Here is a 21,079-nt window from a genome sequence, read left to right on the forward strand (position 1 = left end):
GAAAGTTTTTACTTAAAGGGTGGTGAGGCACTGGAACAGGTTGCCCAGAGAAAATGTGGATGCCCCATTGTTCAAGGCCAGGTTGGATGAGGCCCCGAGCAACCTGGTCTAGTGAATGGTGCCCCTGCCCATGGCATGGGGGTTGGAATTAGATGGTCTTTAAGGTCCCTTCCAAACCAAACTCTTCTATGATTCTATGGTTTAAACTTGTCCAATTTACTCAAAGTGAGCAGTTTTGTGGTGCAGGTACAAACACAAAACTGTCTATAACTCACTGTTAACTGCTCTATTTTTTTTTTATGAAACAAAACCAGCCCATCAATGAGGGAAATGAATCTTTATTTTTTTTTCTCTAAAAGCAGAATCCACATACAGGGTTTTTTGTATGGTTTAAAGGTGGTTTTAAGATGTGAATAGTCACATCACAGAAATAATACAGAAAAAACAGTAAAGGAATGAAAAGCCAGTTTGACAATTGCTTTATCGAGTAGCCCAAACATTATTTTAAACTAATGGTTTTGCCAGAGTGGACTTCAGGACAGTATTAAAATCTCACTTACTCCACACAAGTACATAGATAATGAATGGGAAAAGAACTACAAAACACAATTATTGCTGCTGTATCTGCATTTGTTTCCTTGGAGGATATTCTGGTATGCTGGGAGAACAGTTTTAAAATATCAGTTTCCTTAAGAATGTCATTCAGATAAATAGAAAGTAACCAACCAGCCGAACTAATATGGTAAATCAGATTTCATTTGAGACCAAAAGAAAAATGGTTGTTCTACAAAAAGCAGAGAGGTTTTGTTTTATAAGGCAAAGAGTAGATTGTTATACTTTGAAACACCAGGGATGGATGTGCTTAAACAGCTCAGTAAATTTGGTTGTAGGTGTTCCCAACAACTGCGAAGGGCAATCCTGGCTGAGGGACTTCTCAGCACCAGGGAGATCTCACCTCTGTTTTGGAGGAGGTGGCTCTCCAGCTGTGCTCCTCAAGGCCCAGCCCTCCTGCACTTCCACACACACCAGCTTTACTCAGGTCTTCTTTAACACCACTGGAACTGGCCCATGCAAGTACTTCTGCTAAGTCAGGTGCACGTGTCAGTGTTCAGGAGACTGGGCCCTCCAAGGGCTATTGAGTGTGAGAGGGAACAAGAACTATTGCAGTCATTTAGCTTAAAGGGTGGACAGAGTAATAAACATTTCAAGTGCAAGTTATGACAACCCTTTAAGACCTGAAAATGGAAGCTGATAAATTATTTAAAGCACACTCGTAACCAGGAACCACACACTGTGTTTGGCAGTGCCTTTACAAACATCTACTACATAGTCCATGTGTATCAGTCCTTGTACTGCACAACAAGGAAAACCCGACATACAGTAGGATGTTTCACACACAAAGGGAATTTTCCACAGAATTAGGTGCCTAGATCATCACTTTCTGACGAAACCTTAAGATATAGGAATTATTTTTCAGAACATCTAAAGATGAAGTCCGAACATCTCTCATGTTACCAAGCAAAAGGTTACCTGGAGCAACCATTTAATACACCTAATTCTAGGTTTAATTACAGGATAAGTCTAAACAACGTGCCCATACATATTTAATTTGAACAAAATTCTTCAACTATGCCTCTCTAAAATTTACAAATTATATAAACACATGATTTGACATTTATAAAACCTCAGCCCTTTTATAAAAAACAAAACAAGGCCAAAGAGTTTTAATTTTAAATCTATTGGTTTTTCTTCTCAGCAGTTTTAGTTCCTATGATAAAAAACCCACCACAAACAGCACTCCACCGTGGCCTTATATTGCCAGGAATAAATTATCAAGTCACACTGTAAATAAAAATAAATAATTTCTAAGTTATTTTTATTTTTTAAAAAATGGCCTATTTAATTGCACAGTATTTTAAATTTTCAGTAGCAATGAAAGTCATTTGGGTACTTTTCTAAATGCTCCAGAGAGTAGGAGAGCATTGTGTCTCATTTTCAAGCTTTACACATCAAAAATACCTCGGTCAAACCCATCAACTGATAAAACTGATAAATGTTTTGGTAGTCTCTTACTGTGGCAAGATGCTGTGGTTATCTCCACCCAAGGCATTTAGTCCTCTGGTGCTCCCCTTGCTGGGGAAAATGCCGCCAGCTTCCTGTTCCAAGTGAGGTACTCCGGTTTACGCAACAGTTTGGATATTTTTGGAAAGGTGTTCGCCATTAGCTACAAATTTCCCAGCAGAAGTTCATCAACAGCTCAACAACAGTCCACATCCTCCAAGGCTGCAAAAGTCTCCTTTGAGGGCTTCACCAGACTGGCATGCCTTCTTTTTGGGATTTCACGTGAACACATCAGGCTTCTGGCTCTCCCCAGAGCTATTCTGCAGTGGAGGACCAAGCTACAACTCAGACAAACCAAATAAAATGGGACACCTGAAAAGATACGATCTTCAGACCATTAGCAGTATCTTAAACCCACTTGCCAAATATATGTGTGTATATATATATAAATATATATATGTGAGTCCACACACATATTTTAAAAAATAAAAGACAACAAAGTGATTAATACTGCCATAGCCTGACCATGTTTAGCTCAAAGTTATCTACAGGACATATTTAAAAATTCTAAATATTTGCAACATGTTGTTGTATAGAAAACAGTTGTGGGCAGATGCCTACTGTGTGTGTATTCAAAATACTATGTATCTACATACTATTACTGATGTAGCTATAACAGCTTGGGATTTTACCTAAAAATACTGAGTTTCTGCTAAGTATCAAAACAACTCTCAAGTACTGAAGACAAGGGTAAGTGTTGCCCTCTATTTAGCAGAGGGACAGCCCTAACTTGAAGGTACTTAATCCTTCCCTGCAACTCTACAACCTAGCTGGGGCAAAGACAGTATCACTGAACTACCTTTACTATTTAAGTATCATAGAACATTACAGGTCAGTTATTTGCATCAATGCAATTACACGGAGAAAGGCAGTATTTGACCAGTATCACTGTGTCCATGTTTGTTACTGGTGTCCTCTTTAAAAGTTGTTAAATATACAGACTGATCTCCCCATCATGGAGGAATTAACACACAACTCCTCAATCTGTCACCTCAGCAAAACAAAAAGAAGTATCAAGGCAAATATTTTATCCACAGTAAATTTGCTTTATCCAATGTAAGAGAGTCTAAGGGGAACTAGCACTTCATTGCACAACATTAAAACCCACCAAATTACTCCTGCTCTTCTATTTTTAAAGCATTTTCAGTGCTTGAGCACAAAGCAGAGAACCTATTACAAGAACTCTCTAGCAATCAACACACTTTTGGGGATTCAGTACTGCATTGAACGTGCACAGAGGCAATCAATACTGATAACTCAGGTCTGGGCAGAGCAGCACACAGTCCCACACGCCTCCTCACCCCATTATCACTACATGGCTAAGCCTGCTGGTCCAGTGCTCTAGGCCAGACTGCAATATATACATGGCAGGAAGCATTCGGATGCTCACATGTTAGGGAAAAAGACAAAACACCTCTTTGCTATGCACATTTCTGTTCATGCTTAAAGGAACTGAACTTTTGGCAGAAGTAAATCCCTACATAAAAAATAAATGTAGAAACCCATTAAAAACACAAATATAATAACTGCATTATTAAAACAGCTGCATCTACACTACGGTGTAGTACTTCAGTGTAATTCAATTTAAAAAAATCTTAGTGTACAACTAAGATCAGACCCATTTCCCAGTCCAAACCTCAGCATCAGCGCTGCATCAATCTCTACATTACAACATGCTCTACAGATGGCGACCAACCAAATCCAGGGAAAAACTGTTGCCACAGGTGAAGAGGTCTTCTCCCTAAACAGACAACACAGGACAGATGGTGTAGAGCCCCTCTGATATCGCCGCAGGGACAGGCAATGGCACAAGCTGGAGCACACCAGCAGTGGGAGCTGCGGGAGCACTACGTCCTGAATTGGTTTGCTGAACATGGTTCAGATTATTGGATATGTCTATAGCACAATGCTCTTTAGAAGCATTTACTGTATACCCAAACCCTACTTGCTGCAACACATGGTGTCACACAAGTAGTGAAAACGTCTTCGTATTCAAAGGTGCTTGGACATCATTTTCAGGCAGCATTTTACCTTTATTTTAGTGGGTTCCCACTACAAAGACTTTAGAAGGAAGAAGATGCCAATAGTTTACTTTTTCTTTTTAATATGTGAAATTGAGACAGACACCTAAACAAATACCTACTGTTACTTGCCTAAGTCTATTCTATGTCTGAAACCTCTAATTTTTAAATAAGGGATAAAATGTTGCCCAAAAGACTAATAATTACACATTTGTGTTTCTACTAAATCTACAAATCAAAATAGTTCTCAGTTAAAAAGATACAATTTGTATCAACAGTAAAAGGTACTTTCTGGTTCTTCAGGACCTTACTTAAAATTCCAGCAAGTGTATCAAAATTATCAGCTCTAATAGTGTAAACTAGTGACTTATTTTTAATACTGAACATTGTTATAGTGAATGGAAACCTAAAAGTGTCAGCAACTGATTATGTCATGTAAGTACATGTGACATCAACTGCAAAACCTATTTCTATTACATATATATATATAAATATATATATAAGGTGCTAGTAAAACCCATGACTGAAAACCAGAAATATCCCTTACTAATGCTAAAACAGACTTGGTTTGTCTGTTTCTAAAACTACACTATTTGTGGCAAGAATCAGGCCTACACGATGCAAAAGGTGAAAAACTAACTTCAGGAACACATATGGTATCTTCTCTCCCCAGAACCCTTCCCTCCCCAGACAAAACAGAAAGGAAAAAAAAAAGTTTAAGTTATTATTTTGAGCTACAATATCATTACCATAGTGCAGTTAATAAATGTTGCATATCCTGAATACACAAAACCTTTTCAGGCCAGCCTTGATAAATAGCAAGAAAATTCAAACAGTATCTTAAATACAAAACTTGCATTGAGATAATTAAATTCATTTAAAAACAGGTAAATATTTTATGAAAAGCATATTTCATCCAGTACAGTTGTGCAGCAATACAAATTAAAAAACACATAAAACAACTAAATAGGACCCTATGATTTCAGGTTCCCTTCTACTGACCAGAAATACACAGAGCTGGGTAACAACAACACAAGGGAACTGAAACAGGGTAGCCTGATTTGGGGTGGTTCTGAGCCTTTGCAGCTTCTCTTACTTCAAAGGGGGCTGCTAATTCTCAGTGCCTTTGAAAATCAGGCAATAAGGCTTTTACCATATCCATAAATTAGTAAAAAAAAACAGTTTTTTCCTCCTCTGTTTGAATCTGATCTTACTAATCGACTGCATCAACAAAACATGTAACTATTTATACAAAACAAAGAAAATAATGGAAAGTGCCACACTATAAATCACCAATATCTTGTTACCCATTTCACTCTTAACTGGTAACATAATTATTTGTTTAAAAAAATGAAGTCAGTGCTGTAGTAAATCTTTGTTTTCTATAAACAGATTATTACAGCACAAAAAAGCTCACAAACCCAACCAAGCATACATCAGACATACTTTATGGTGTTGTAAAAAGTTCAGAAACTTAGCTTGAAAATTGCTTGCCAGAAGTAGCAAAATCCTCCTTCTGGAGGTTTGTTTAATACCTCACAGCCCAAGGACAAGCATCCAGCAAGTTAAAAAACAAAACCAAAAATCCCGACAACATGTAACAAGGATAGAAAGTGCTGCATATAAACCCCTGATGCACCAAAGATTATAACCAGAGACCACAGATTATTTTATATATATATATTAATTTAAACTGGAGCATCCTCCAGCTGTGAAAATAGCCATTTAAAAATTTTCAAACTAGAACACAAAACATATCTGGTACTTCCAATGCATGGGGCTATACACACAGACTCCATGATACAGTATTTCACATAAACGGATTACTATATAACCTCCTTGCTGAGAAGGAGATCACAAATGCTATTGTAGCAAACCTCCCTCAGCGTTAGAGCTGAGCTGAAAACTACTAGACACCACAAAGATGCATCATCTCTCAATAACCTAGCTGAGACTTTTCCACCAAGATGGCTGCAGCGAGCTGCTGAGCGTCCGTCACGTGAGGGTTCTTCTTCATGACGATCCTCACCAGGTCAGGGGGGAAGATGTTGCAGAGGTTAATGTAAACCTTCTCACGGGTGTCTTGGTGCCTTGGAGGGTCTTGAGGGATTCCACAGTAAGGTACGCGCCAGGTCTGGTCCTGCTGCTCGGGGAGGCTTTGGAAGGCAAACTGCTCATAACATGGCTGCGTGGGGTTAGTCGGCAAGGAGTAGGTTTGGCGGTAGCCATATGCATCCATCCCATAATTCTGCCTATCCCAACCTCCAAGCCCATCTTGGCCAGGATAAGGCTTTCTGTGTCTTAAAGGAGAATCGTACAAACGTGAGTCTGAAATGCTGTCTATTCTCGTGGACACGAGGGCTCTCCCCAGGTGCATGGTCTTTGAATGTGATGAGCTCTGAGATGCAGAGTAGTCATTTGGACAACTAGAACGAGCACCAACTGTTGGATGCTGTAGATGCACAGCCATGTATGGAATTGGAGATTTGTGGTGATGCTTTGGTTCTTCAAGACTATAGCTTTGCACTCGTGTGAGAGGCTCGTGGTAGCTCTGCAGGAAGGGCTGAGTGTTAAGGCGGCCATGAGGGTGAATATGTTGGCACTTCAAGTTCTCCTCCAGCTGTGGGTCAGGGGAACTCATGTAAGAGCGATCGCTGTAACCCACGTAGGAATCACTACTGCCACAGCTAACGCTCCCTTCGCTACTGCAGTCGGAAGCCACAGAGCTAATCCTATAATCTGTCTCCAAGGAGAAGCGCCTTTCAGGACTACGGGGACCGGATATACTTAGATTTGAATATGCACTCAGCATGGAGTAATACCCTACATCCACCGGAGACTCACATTTTGGATACTGGTCATAAGGCATTGGCGTCCCATGATTTTTGGTTGCCATCATCACTGTAGGATACTGGCTCTGTGGTCTTTGATCCTGAGGTGGGAAGTGAACTCCGGATGGAAGGCCGTTAGTTAAAGGTGCAGTACTTTGGGGTTTTCCAGCAGAGGAACTTGGTATACTAACTAAAGAAGGTACAGACCTGGTTTCCAACTTGTTTTTGGTGGGAAGCTTTTCCTCCAAGTCTTGATAGACTTGAGTCCTTATACTAGGATCCGATTGCCTCTTTGGAGCAGCACGCTTCAGCTCAGAAGTGCCATCGTTTTTAGTGCTACAGGGAACACTATTGCTCTTCACCAGTCCTCCTTCACTTGTAGTTTTGGCAGCTGTGCTTCTGGACATGGCACGAAGTTCATCAGCTACAGATCGCTGAGGCTGATTTCCTCTTTCTGGATGATAGTATTTGCATTTGTGTCCATAGGTACATTTCTTCCCTATTAGTACAAACATAATCAGATTTGAAAAAACCTTCAAACATAATCCATTTGAATTAAATATAATAGAAATAATAATAATAATAAATATCAACATAAAATGAACATCAAATAATAGAAATTCCTCTCATTTAAAGTTTTACCGTTGATTTGAAATATCTTGAAAATGATTTTTCAATGGTGTGACATGGGGTGTGATCTAAGATCTCTCTTGTATTGCAGGGAAAAATGAGGCAGTGCTAGCGTGCTCTAGGAATTCTAGGAATGCAGACCACTACCAGCCACATTTTGAGCTGAATGTGACACTGTCAGTGTGTCTGTACACACCTGCTGCATTTGGCAAAGGCGATACATGGGCAGAAAACTTAATAGGTAAGTCCCAAAGAGTCATAAGACCAGCAAGTTTCAGCTCAGCCAAGATGCCTGTAGGGATGCTCAGTAGCTAAACTTCAGATAGCTCACTCAGTTTCCTGGAAGAAAACCTCAATGTCTCACATTAGAAAAGGGCTTCTGGAGTCTGCAGGATTTAGGTGTTATTTTGGATCTATTGCTATGAATGATTACTAAAGTTGCTCCTTTAGTCCAACTAGTAGATAAAAATGTTCTCTAACTAGCATATGAAAAAACTAATTTCAGTTTCCACCATCAGCTCAGCATTTCAACCACTCTCAGGCTACTACAACAATGTTAAAACCAATGTTTTTATTTTTTAGCAGTGTTAAAATAAAGTGGGAGCTTGGTCCCCAGTGCCAGCAGTACAGCAAACTGATGGGTTAAATCAAATTACCATAGGGACACGGTTGCTTCTTATGTTCTGGCACAATAGGCTTCTTCCTAAGAAAATTGTCCAGACTTGGACCATGGCGGCCAAGAGGATCATCAGGAGGCATAAATCTATAAAAAAAGAAAGAAGTATTATGGAAGCAAACAAGCCTTTCCATGCTCCTCATGCAATGACCAAGAACCTCGCGACTGTGTCCTACACCATAATCTGCCATCTTGTCATTTTTAAGTCTGGGTACCTTGAGAGTAGATTTAGAAGGCCATCTTTGTGCTGCAAGTACTGCCTGAGAGGTAACACACAGAAACAGGTCACTATGAGTCTGCTTCAGACACCTTCAGTCCAGCTCAGTTTACGCTCTGTGGCAGAGCAGCGCGGCACACAGCCCATCACTAAATCAAAAGGAAAGGCAGCGATACAGGCAGCAATTTCTTACAATGCCACAACTAACTTTACAAAACTGTGGTGATTGCCTAGGACTCTTCATCAGTATTCAGGCACTGAGATACTTCAGTGTCTGCCCAGCAGAGTACCGAGTACTCTCCCCCCTCACAAGAAGCCACCTGTAGTAACTGCAGTTGATCTGTCTGCTGGCATACAGAGTTACTACAGATGGATCTAAACAGACAGTTGAACTGCAAACCTCCTGAGGTTCATTCCAACGTTTTTCTATGATTCTAGGACTCAGAAGCCTAACCACAGGCACTCAGAGACATTGGCTCAGTGTATCAAGAGACCTGGAATATTACCCCATAGCATACATCAAATATACACTGGCATACACTAGAAGAGAAAACAATAACATAAAAAGCCATAAAGATATCACAATAAAAACAGAGTACTTCTAATTAGAAGAACAAATCTATGATAGACTATTCCTCCTGTTATTCTACAGGTACCTAATGAATTGGGTGTAAGATAAGAAAATCATACAAATCTTCAAACTGTCTTTTCCTCAATTATTTTAGTGGCACATACAAAGATAGAATAACTTACTTGTCATTAACAAATGAGTACATCAACAAGCGCTCGTCTATGAACTTCTTCCATTCTGGCTTTTCATTAGCTAGATCCCTGTAGTTATCATTAGAAACAATGATGCCATCTGACTCAAAGGCCAACTTCACTATAAATCGGTCATCGTAACACACCACCCTTCTGCCTTGCACTCGCCGGGACGGTGTGAACACAAGAATCTTCTCCTTTTCTAATTTACGCAAGATTTCTTGATCTACAAGGAATAAGAATCAAAAGTTAAAACAAGGAAAAAAGAAAAGTGTGTTTGTTTAATCTCTAAAGACATTAGATTTGAGGAAGAAAATCCAAACATTTACAAGTAAAATTGTTTTGAATAGTCCAGCAGAAGGTGTCCAATATATGATATCTGAAGTTAGAGTCAGCAGTCAGCTGGTGATACTTTCAAAAAAACCTACAAACAAATCAGGACCTCCTCCTCCACACTGTTTCTCCAAGACTAACACAGAGGATCTTGTTCACATTCCTCTGGTTCAAAAGAAATACTACTCATCAAAATGCCTGTGAAAGACTCCTCTGGTTGAAGGGGTGGTTTCAAACATCACTGAAAGTTACAGTGAATAGGAGGACTATACCCAAGCTATGGGTTTCCCATAACTGAGCTCCTTGGTAACAGACAGGCCTTTTTCATCTATCTGTGGTACCCAGCAAGAAACATCTTTTGAAAGAGTTCCAGTAGCTCATATTAATGGGACTGTCTTGTAAAAGTCTCTGCCCATCAAGAGAAGGGGTTACTACCCACAAGGACTAGAAAATCCACATTCTGTACAAACACTCAGGTTCTTCACAAATATTAATAGCATTCCCCCAAAAGATTTAACCAACACCAAAAGTGGTGGTGGTTTGGTTCTGGCTTTTTGGTTAACATCAGTAATGGTTCAGATAGTATTTTTCCTTGAATAGTTTACACATTATTTACACAAAAGTTCTTACCAAAGCCAAACAGATTTCTTTTTAATCCTACTAAATAAGCATATTTAGCATTTTATGTCGTTCCTTCTTGTCCTACACAATATGTGAGTCATATATCAAAAAGCATTTTCTCTTTGTCTGTGTGGAACCTGGAGATCCCAAGGAACTTTAAAAGACTACTAAAGAGGTTGTACCCAGTACTGGGGCACCTATCCCTTATGTTGATTCTCCTACCTAACACTCTCCTCCGAGCAGACAAGCTATGAAAGAAAAAATACACAGAAAACTAGGCAACATCTAAAACAGCAGAAGAATATGAGTCATGGCTCTTAATAATGGTTAAGATCTCAAATAACTCAACTGTTTTGTAGCATAAGAAACTTGACAGGGAACATGTTCCATCTGGAAAAAAAAGACTCCAACAGAAAGGAATATAGCATTAATATTACATATAAGCAATATATTTGATACAAGCATTTATCTGCTTAGTAGAAAAGCACAGGACTTTACATGAAATACAAGCTTTTTGTATTCACCCCTACACAACGTGTTAAATGATAAAGGAGAGTGTGATGGAAGGTGATTTTTCCCCACCAAGAAAGAATTAAAAAACCTGCCATGTGATGACTGCAGGTACTAATAACAAAGATGTGGCTGTTTAGTCCAAGAGGTTTCTCATGAATACTGACAGTCTAGAACCATCCTCATGTTAGTCATCTGGGCTTTTTCAAAATCCCAGGTGGCCGTATATTTCAGATGTGTATCTCTGGAAACGGAGCATCAGCACAATGTATTTCACAAGACTGGTAGCACACAGGCTCCCTGCATCCTGACAAGAAAACTGAAGACCTCTGTTTTACAGAAGATACAATAGCCTGCTTTGATCTTCCTCCCATTTTCAGGGTCCATCATGACACACGTCAAACTCATTTCTCTTTGCTAGACAACTGGTCAATTCTATGCCTTGCTACTTTCTTAAAACTCCTTTTGGGGCTTCCAGCCCTTTGCACACTATTAGCTGATGTCACAACTTATTTCTAAGTAGCCAAATTTTTATTACTTAGCCAATGCTTTTCTCATACCTCCAACACTAGTACAGTGAAAGAGATTGGCTTCAAAAGAAAGGCTCCACCCTGCCTGCAATGATGGGAGAACAGCAACTTTCCAAATATTTTTGTGCATTAGCATGATACATCCTCATAACAATCAAGCCAATGGAATTAACATCTTTTCAGATATTTGAAAATGCATGTGACAATCAAAACATGCTTCCATTTTCTTTTAGAAGCTACATCTACTACTCTCAATTACCAATGTATTGTTACCCATTTCACTCTTACTGGTAACATAATTATTTGTTTAAAATAATGAAGTCAGTGCTGTAGTAAATCTTTGTTTTCTATAAGCAGATTATTACAAAGAGCACAAAAGCTCTCAAAAGCTTTGCCCCATTTAAAGATAGCTACATTGGGCCTCCCCTCAAAAAACCCTTTCCCTTCTTAAATTCTAGGGTTTTTTTAACCCCCAAATTCCCGTCTGTTTCAACTTAAGGGCAGATGGAGAATGCCTCTCCAGCCTTCACACAGAACCTGTTAGTGTGATCAAGAAATAAATACCTCTACACAAATTTTGTTTTTCTAGATAAACACATTCAAAATTAAAATTTGCAAAACCCGTCTCACTTGTTAACAGTGATGATGAAAAGAAAACTGTTCCCTTTCTGTCAGAATAATTCCCATAACCTGAAGCACAGGCAGTGACTGCTCACCACAACAAATATCATCCAACAAATGACTAACTTCAAACCTCTTCACTACGAAAGATGTATGGGTAGAGCAGACCTAAAAACTGGCAATTTACATTCTTGAAGAAGTAAGTAGCAATGTTAATACAAACTTGATCAGATGAGCAGAAAAGGAGGACTTGGAAAGGGCATTGCTTTGTCTTTTTTCCTCCTAAAGATCACAATGAAGTTACTATCCCAAAGATATTGTATTAGAATTTTTTATTTCTAAAGATTTGTTCATTTAAGCAGTAGCAGTCAAGCTGTGCAAAGCAGCAAACAAACCAACAAACATGGAATGGAGGTTACCTGTTATAAGAGCATCAGGTCTCGACTGTTCTTTCCTCCACGCTGGGACAAACACAGTAACATCCTTGTGGCCTCTTTCCAAAAACCAGTCTACTGCCAGCTTGATTCCTCGACAAGAAAATACTTCTTTGTTCCCATGGCTGAAACAAACATTCAAATTCTTTATTAGATGACTCTGTTTTTCTATGACCATAAATGGAGCTCAGCAAAACGCAGATCTCAAAGCCATGCTCTTCACTTGCTCCACGGTTTCTAAAGGCAGATGGGAGTCGGTCTGAGTCTTGCTTAAATACGGCCATCACATGAAAAATGGTGTGGGCTACTAAATCTGCCAAGCATTTTTATCATCTGTGCACAGATTTGACAAGTAGGAAAAACATAAGTAGAGGGTGTTAAAAATCTTCATAGCCCAACCACAAGTATGGGGTATAGCAGGCAGCTAGGAAACCTGACGAAGGAAAGCAAGAGGCCTGAAAAACCAACATGGAAGTGCAATGTGTTTAGGCAATGCTAGCAATTGAGTGCTGAGCACTGGTACACATGGCAGCAGGGGAAGAGACAGCAGATTCCTGCAGAAGGAGCTATCTGAGCTCCCGTATGAACAGGGAAAGAGAGAGGAGAAGGTCTCCAAGCCCAAGGGGATGGCAGGCACTCCGCAGGACAAATTAGGCAAGTTGGAAGACTGTCCAAAATAAACATGACAAAAACAAGAATCTACTTAGCACTGCACTGCAGAAAGAGAAATTAACTTGTATTAAAAAAGCCTTGGAGAGACAGTTAAGCAGAACACAATCAGACAAAAGCAAAACAAAATATGTGCGTCTGTTGTGCAATAACTGTCTGAGGTAAGGCAAGAGACGCAATTATGTCATTTTTTAAAGGCAGACGAGTCCTTGCCCGACTCTTACATCCAGTTTTGGGCATGACATAGTATAAAAGACACAGATGAAATGGAAAGAATCCAAAAGAAAGTGAAATGAGACCTGTGGGGAAAGGCTGAAAGAAGTACATTTAGTTAATCTGGAAAAAAAAGCAGCTTGTGGAGGAACAAAATAATCTTTGATGTATAGGAAATAATTAAAATAGAGGACAGCAATCAACCATTGGGTGTCCATAGAAAAGTTCTGGGAGCAGGAGGCTGCATGGTGGTTGCTGTGAGAAGAGGTTGGGCCTGCCCCATGCTGGGCATTCCCATTTCTAGTAGGCTCCACAATGGAGTACAAAATGAGGGAATACTGAGGATTGAGGAGAAGGAAGTGCTTCATGAGGAACAGGTACACCCCCAGAGGGACTTGCAGACTTTGCAGAACAGGAAGAGTGCAAGAAATAAGGAGCAGCAGAGAAAACTTGACAGCCTGGCCCCAATCCCCTGCCCTGCTCACAGCCACTGAAGGGATGACTGTCACCTGCAGCCATGATAAGGTGTAAGGGAAGTGTCTGAGTGAGGCTGTGATGAGGCAGCACAGAGGACACATATTTGGAGTGAAGTGGGCCTGGGAGGAGAGATGTTCTTCCCATTAAATATTATATTTTTTCTCTCTTTTGTTTCATAATATCTGATTCAGAATTAAGTATTTATGTTAACTGGCTCTAAATTAAGTTAAATTCTCCAAGATTAGTTTGTCTGATGTAAAAAATTATTTGGTGACTGATCTCCCCATCATTATTTTGACCCATGGGTTTTCTTGCTTCTGTTCCTCTTCTTTTCTCTCCCTCATTCTGCTGGGAAGGGGTAGCCACAGCCAACCCACCACATTCCCACTGGATAAGGACAGAAAAGTCCTTAAGTAGCATAAGGAACTCCTAAGCACTATGGCAGTAAAAGCCTTCTACCTGATCTGTGGGACTGTCTGGCCATGGATTTTGAGAACAAGCTGGACAGTTCCTCTGGGGCCAGTCTGGGTTCTCCACGCACAGAAGGAGACAAGCAACTTTTATTAGGTCTCTCCCAGCCCCACAGCTCTGTGTAGCAGAAGAAAGACAGAGGAATGGAAACACCATCACCTTTCACTCGGCTGGCTTGTTATGTATAATACGTATGCCACAATGTGCTTTTCAGAAGGGTAAAAGACAGTTCTTTCTCCATGATTTGTGAAGGGGACAATATCATAATAGATAGCCACAGAACTTTTAAAACCTCTTTCTACTTGCGTGTTCTGAGGAAAATAAAACCACCAGAAAGTTATTTAAAACCTTTTTTCCCCTCTCAGTAGGGAAATTTTAAGTACTTACTATTTCCAGCTTTCTAAAACATAGCACTGTTATATGTTTCCTGACACTGAGGGAGCTTGAGTAATTGTGCAGTGAACAAAGTGCCAATGTGAAAGTGAGAAAAATTTCGAAACAATGTTCAGACTCCAGAAGACTGTGAAAGAGGTGGCATACACGTTCACCTCTGCAGAAAGAGAGAGAATGAGTCATGGCTAACACCTCTCACAAAGCATCATCCTCAGCAGAGGCTACATTGAAGGTCACAGATCCCGAACAAATGAAAAACAAAAAAATTAAAAAAAACAACATACTATCATTAACTGCATTTAAGTGAGGAACTCTTCTAATGATACTGGAGCCAGTACCTGGAAACTTAATTAAATACTAAGATGTTGCAATTGTTGCCAGCCATAATATTCAAAGTTTGTTGATTTTAGCTGACATGGGGTACCACAAGGATAGTTTTAAGTCCATCTTCTGTGCCTACACTAGGAAGGCTGTCAGGAACAATACATCTGTGTACCCCAATATCCTGTTTAGCTATGGTTATAGGTCTCTGCATTCCCTGTTTTGTATGATAGTATCATGCAATACAGTATTACACCACGGGAACACTGTAATAATAAAACACAGAACAATATTTTTTCTAGGCATTGTTTTATACTATACAACTATTCTTGTGCTTGTTTGGCTGTAAGAGTAGTGTATTTATGTATTTGAGAAGTTACTGGGAATGGGAAACCAAACCACACAAGCTCTGTCACACTTAAAATGCACGTGGCCCATAGGCACAGCAAAAATGGCCAGCAGTATTTCAGCCACGGAAGGTCTAATTACATTTCCCCTCAACACCACCAAATCAGGACACATGGTGTGCATTCAGTGCCCAGTGGGCAGCCATAAGTCCTCCTTTGCAAAGCCTCATGCTACCAGGAAGTTGTGTGCAACCACAAACATATTGTGATCCATTTTAAAACAGTCAGGAAGTGCTTGTTTCAGCTACTAAATTCCATTGGAATCACTGTACTGTTATTACTCTAAACAATCTCCATGGGTTGAAATGGATAAACCCACTTCTCACTCCTGACAGTGAACAAGAGATGAGTTAGACTACGTTTTAGTAACTCTTATGTTTCTTCCTGTAAGTCTGAGAAATCATTTCTGGAATGAAATCCTGGGCTCTCTGCCAGAAATGGACATTCTAGCCTACTCCTTTCTATCTTCTTGTAATTCAGGCCACACTTTTAAAGACAGAGGGAGGACCAGGCAGTTCATCTCCTTAATTTTCTAGGCTAATACAGACTATTAAAATTCTTTCCTCCAGAGCATAAATTTTAAATGCACTTAAACTCCATGAAACAAAAACAGGGAATGTGTTACAATGCATACTAACTATTCTGCACGACTGAGCAAGTGAATTTATAACTTGTATAAATCTTCACTTTTTTTCCTGCTCCTTTTCAGACACGTGCCAAAGCTGGTATCTGAGTGGATACAAATTTCAAGAAATTTATACGATTACTGAGAAAATTTGTGAGAGAGATGTTTAATTAAAATTTTGTTCTTTTGTTTTGTTGTCATGCAAATTTGATGCTCTTCATTTTGTGGGTTTTGTGCTTCATCAGCTTCATGATACAGCATATGGTGAAAAGACTGGAATCATGCTGCTGCTTCTGACTTCCTTTCCTTCTGCTTAGTTGTAAAAAAGACGAGAAATGTTTGTACTTCTTTGTTAAAAAATTTCCTTTTAAAAATCTCTTCCCAATTATTAGGAGTGTGTGAAAGCTCACACCAGTCAGGTTGACAGCTGTAGCCCTGGGTGAGATAATAGTGTATATATTACTTTGGTTGTGCTTGCTGACTATGTTTAATCTACAACTCTTAGTTGGTAGATAAAATATATACCTTCAGAACTACCTGTTTCTCCTTCATATCATGCGTGAGGGATTCTTTTTAACACCACTTTTACATTTGGCCTGTTGATAGTTGTAGTTTTATTTTTAAAGGATAAAAATAAAACAGCCTAACACCCTCTGGGCAAAAATCAATTGAGGATTTTCTAGGCTAGGAGAGCTAGTAGAAAGTGGTAAAACATGTGATAAGGACTTTTTCATTTTCTCTGTTACCTTCTTAGACCCCAAACTAGCTTTTTTAGTGACTATCTTGAAAAGACTTGTGGTACACGCTCCTAAAAGACTGACTACTTGAATACTTGCAAGACTTCTGGTGTGCTCTAATTCAATATTTAAACCAACAGAGAGCTCAGATTCTGAAAGCTACAGCAAACATACACATTGAGGATAAGAGTTAAGGTCCACAATAATGACTCTTGCAACACACATACAATTTTTTATACAACTGAAATACGCACACATCAAGGCACTTCCCATGTAAAAGCTTATTGACAAGAACAAAACTCAAACAGATACCTGTCCAATGTGAGTTATTACAGAGTTACCAAACTATTTTCTTCTCTCATATCATAGGAGGAAAACAGTGTTCAGTCTACGCAGAGAAGAATTTCCACCCTTTATCATATCAGTGACTCATAACCCTGGCAGCCTGGCTTTGTACCTAGGTTTAACCCTTTTTATAGTTTTTAAGCTCTACCAATTTCCTAGTCAGAGAAATCCTTTGTCCCAGAGCATTTCTCAATAAAAGGCCTTCGATCAGTCTTGCATTTGTTCCTTGTATGTATATGTTGGTGATGACATGAAGGAGACAGAACAGTTCTCAAATGTTCCTTTTTTTTTCTATTATCCTGTGGCAAGCGACTTCAGTGCTTTGAGTTCTTTGAAGGAAAAAAAGCCTTGGAAGCTGTAGGGCTTCCAGTGCTGGGGCACTCCAGAGTACAGCAAGCACTTGTCACCAGTTAGACACACACACGGGTGTCCGACCGAGCCAGAGGCACACACGCAGCTGTCAAAGGTCAAAACAGGCAAAGAGAAGCTATACTCAAAGGTGCTGGTGACAAGCTCCTATCCACGTGATTGTTGCCTGTTGGAAAAATGTTTTTATCTATTCCTTACAGTGACTTCTCTAAATAACCTAAAAAATAGATAGTATTGCTGAAAGATGTCTCAAACAACATACCAAGATACAACCTTGTCTACCAAACTCACCATCACACAATCTGAGAAGCTAAAGCAACAAAACTGTTTGTTAAAATACATAAGCAATTCAATTGCTAACAAAACTCTGTGACACAGATAACACAATCGAGCTATCCTTTGGTTGACACAATTTGCAGTTGTGGAAAAATTTCTATCCCTTCACTCTCAACCTAGCAGTAAAAGGAAGTCTTAACCAAAGGGACAAAAGAGAACCTCAAAATCTTGCCTCTGCTGCCTCATGGAGAACCAGGACCTACACCCCTCCATGCCAAACTGTGGGGAAGCTGGAAAATCATGAAGAGCAGGTCCAAGAATACATCCGAGAACAGACAGAAATCACCTTCTTTTGCTTATCTTAATTATATAAAGGGTCAATTTAGGGTAGCTAAAATCTCGTCACACAGGGATACAGAACTACTATTGACTGAAATGTGTGACTTGTCTATTATCCATGCTGTGCAGTCTACGCTAATTAAGATCTTGAGTGCATTTTCAGACAATGACTTTCTCACTCCCATGGACTAAGGTTCTAAATGAACTACAGGTTCATTCTGCACTACAACATCATCATCTGGATGTAAAAAATCAACCCAACTTATGAAGCAGGGTTAGAGCTACACAGTTCTCTGGGAGCTGACATAGGTCACTGCCCAGGTATGGGATGACTGAATCCTGGGTTCTATTCCTTAGTACAGACTCACTTCTTGCTGTGGGAAGGGTCTATCAGAAGTTCCACAGTAGCTCTAGGGGGTTATTTAATTTGCTCTCCAGCTCTGATTTTAAGTTTATGCACACACACATGGAAAAAATCAATCTCACCTATAAGAGCATACTAACAAAAGACTTGGTGTGTGTGAGACTCAAACATGTAGCCATCTTTCATCTTCTGGACAAGGATTAAGAGAACACTAGGAAAGCTAGAATAATGAAGGAACAAGACCAGATTTTAAGTGTCCTATAGAAATTAAATTGCAATTCTTCAAATCACAGCCTGCAAAAGCCACCTTTCTGCTAGCCAGTTGAAAGAGAGGGTTTGCTTTGTTTAAAAAACACATTCATATTCTTTAGACCATACTGGAGCTTTAAACTTAAAATACAAAAGATACATCTGATCACTGATTTTCAATTTAAGGCACAAATGACAAACAATGCCATCTCAAAGTATAAGAAAAGCTTTCCAAGCATTACCAAAAGGCAGAAAACTTGAGAGTGTGGTTTTTTTCTTAATCTAGTTTGCTACAGTAGCTTGTCTGGAACAGGAGCAGTCACCAGACTGGACCAGCATACATGCTGGCTCTGGCTGGCCAGAGGAAGCTATTCTGGCCCAAGCCTCATTCTGTGCTGCTCTCAAAGAATTCACAAATCCATCCATCATCAACGGACTAGACGCAACCAGTTACACAAATATGAACATCCAATCATGTAATCAGACATATCCTTCCTCCTTTAAGTCAGACCTAGTTGTTCTCCCATTGACAAAAACATCAGGTTATGTTCAAATGTCTGATGAAAAAATAATCCTTTCTGATTCCTCCCCTCTGAACTGGGAAGCTGAATCAACTCATTTCACAGCCATGCAGTCACTAGATTAGATGCAGGTAGGAAAACATTGCTGACTGTGGGATAGAGGCAAGGCTAAAAGTAAATTGCTGTGTCACTCATAGGATGCTTTGTGAAACTACATCCTTAATAAATCCTGCAATGGAGACACAGGGCAGCATGTTTGATCATTCCAGAAGAGGACAGCTATCTCATCCTACTTGTATTATTGGACTTCAGTCACCTCAACCTTCTTCAAAAACCATTGGGCCAAGGGGTAGCTCAGCAAGTTCAACAGAGGGAAATGCCAATCCTACACCTGGGCAGGACTAACAGTAGGAAAAAGTATATGCTGGGGGTCAACCAACTGGAAAGCAACTCTGAAGTGAAGGACATTGAGATTCTGGTGAGCACCAAGCTGATTATGAGCCAGCAAGGTGCATTTGCAGCACAGAAGGCCAGCCTGGGCTGCATCAGGAACAGAGATGCCAGCATGTCGAGGGAGGGGATCCTTCCCTTTCACTCAGCCTTGGTAAGACACATCTGGAGTGCCTGGTTCAGTTCTGGACTCCCCAGTATAAAGTAGACATAGACAATACTGGAGAAAGGCTGATGAAGGACAACAAAGCTAATCCAGGGACTGCAGCACCCAAGCACACAAGGAGGGGCTGAAAGATCGAGGACTGTGCAGCCTGGAGAAGAGAAGGCTTGGAGAGATTTTTATCCATGTGTATAAATACCTAATGGGAAGGAATAAAAAGGACAGAAACTGACTTTTTACTTGTGTCCAGTAACAGGACAAGAGGCAATGGGCACACAATGGAATAGAAGAAATGTTGTCTAAACATAAAAAAAGAAAACTTTCTTACATCAGGGCATTCAAACCCTGGCCCAGAGAATATGTTGAATCTCCATCCTTGGAGACATTTGAAACTCAGCTTGACATTGCCTTGAACTGACACTGCTCTGTGTAGGGGATCTCCAGAATTATTCTGTGATTACATGTGGTAGAAAACAAGTAAAGACCTGTTAAATTCAATTCTTGGATACAGAAGTATTCTATTAATAGATATCTGTTTTAAGGCCCTGTAGCATGCATTCGTATTTGGCTCCTTGGTGGTCAGGAAAGTAAACTGAGCACAGGAAGGCAGGTCCTAAATATTTATGCTAATAGCTGAATAAACATTAAGGAAAACTGACAGATATGGAGCTAATTCTGGATTAAGTTCAAAGCAGTTTGTAGAAGTTGAACCTAAGTCCACCCACTAAGTCTAAGCCGCACTAATTAGCTCACACACACAACTGTTTAGGATTTATGTGAAATACAATACAAACTCATTTTAGAAGTCTCTGGATAACTTCTTGGTTGAGTACCAGAACAGTGTTTTTTCAAGTGGACATCCTTTACAGTTTAAGTTGAACAAAAAGGTAAGGAATGACACATCCAGCAGAAAAAGCTCACAGAAATGCCCCATATTAAAAAAGTTATATCCTTGCTTTATGGGCTAAGTCATCTGCTTAAATAAACAAACCCTATTATATTGAAATAAATAAGAGGTATATTTAAATTCAATTTTAAGAAGCCTCTTTTAAAGGGAATTGACTTGGTTAGAAGCTTAAAAAACCAAACCCCAAATCTGGAAATGCTAGGAGGTTTTTTTAGCCCAGAAATGTTTTGCATTAACTTTTATTCCTAAGCTAATGAAAACTACATCAAATCATTGGAAGACTAAAAGAGACCTTCTAAACCATGGTGCTAGCAGTCAGACAATCCTTTTGAGTTACTCGAGTAGTTACTAATCAATTTATCATTTAATCATTTATAATGCCATAAAAGCCTAATCTCTCTGCATGTCTCTCTGCCATTTCCTTCTCTCTTTTATCGCCGATAAAGCACAAACCTCTATCCCTCACAGGCAAGGAT

At 39.6% G+C, this 21,079-nt stretch overlaps 1 protein-coding gene across 2 annotated transcripts in view; it reads right to left on the reverse strand.

Moving 5' to 3' along the window:
• Window positions 1–328: 328 nt before the first annotated feature.
• Window positions 329–21,079, reverse strand: part of ZC3H12C (zinc finger CCCH-type containing 12C) — a 43,214-nt gene continuing 22,463 nt past the window's right edge. For both annotated transcript variants that reach the window (XM_071554569.1, XM_071554562.1), the window contains exons 3-6: window positions 12,293–12,432; window positions 9,250–9,484; window positions 8,260–8,366; window positions 329–7,472 (exon numbers count right to left, since the gene is read on the reverse strand). In XM_071554569.1, the coding sequence (XP_071410670.1) occupies window positions 6,079–7,472; window positions 8,260–8,366; window positions 9,250–9,484; window positions 12,293–12,432 (1,876 nt within the window). In that variant the 3' untranslated portion in view covers window positions 329–6,078. The remainder of the gene's footprint in view (window positions 7,473–8,259; window positions 8,367–9,249; window positions 9,485–12,292; window positions 12,433–21,079) is intronic.

This window comes from Pithys albifrons, chromosome 1 (assembly GCF_047495875.1).
Source record: "Pithys albifrons albifrons isolate INPA30051 chromosome 1, PitAlb_v1, whole genome shotgun sequence".
Taxonomy (NCBI): Eukaryota; Metazoa; Chordata; class Aves; order Passeriformes; family Thamnophilidae; genus Pithys; species Pithys albifrons.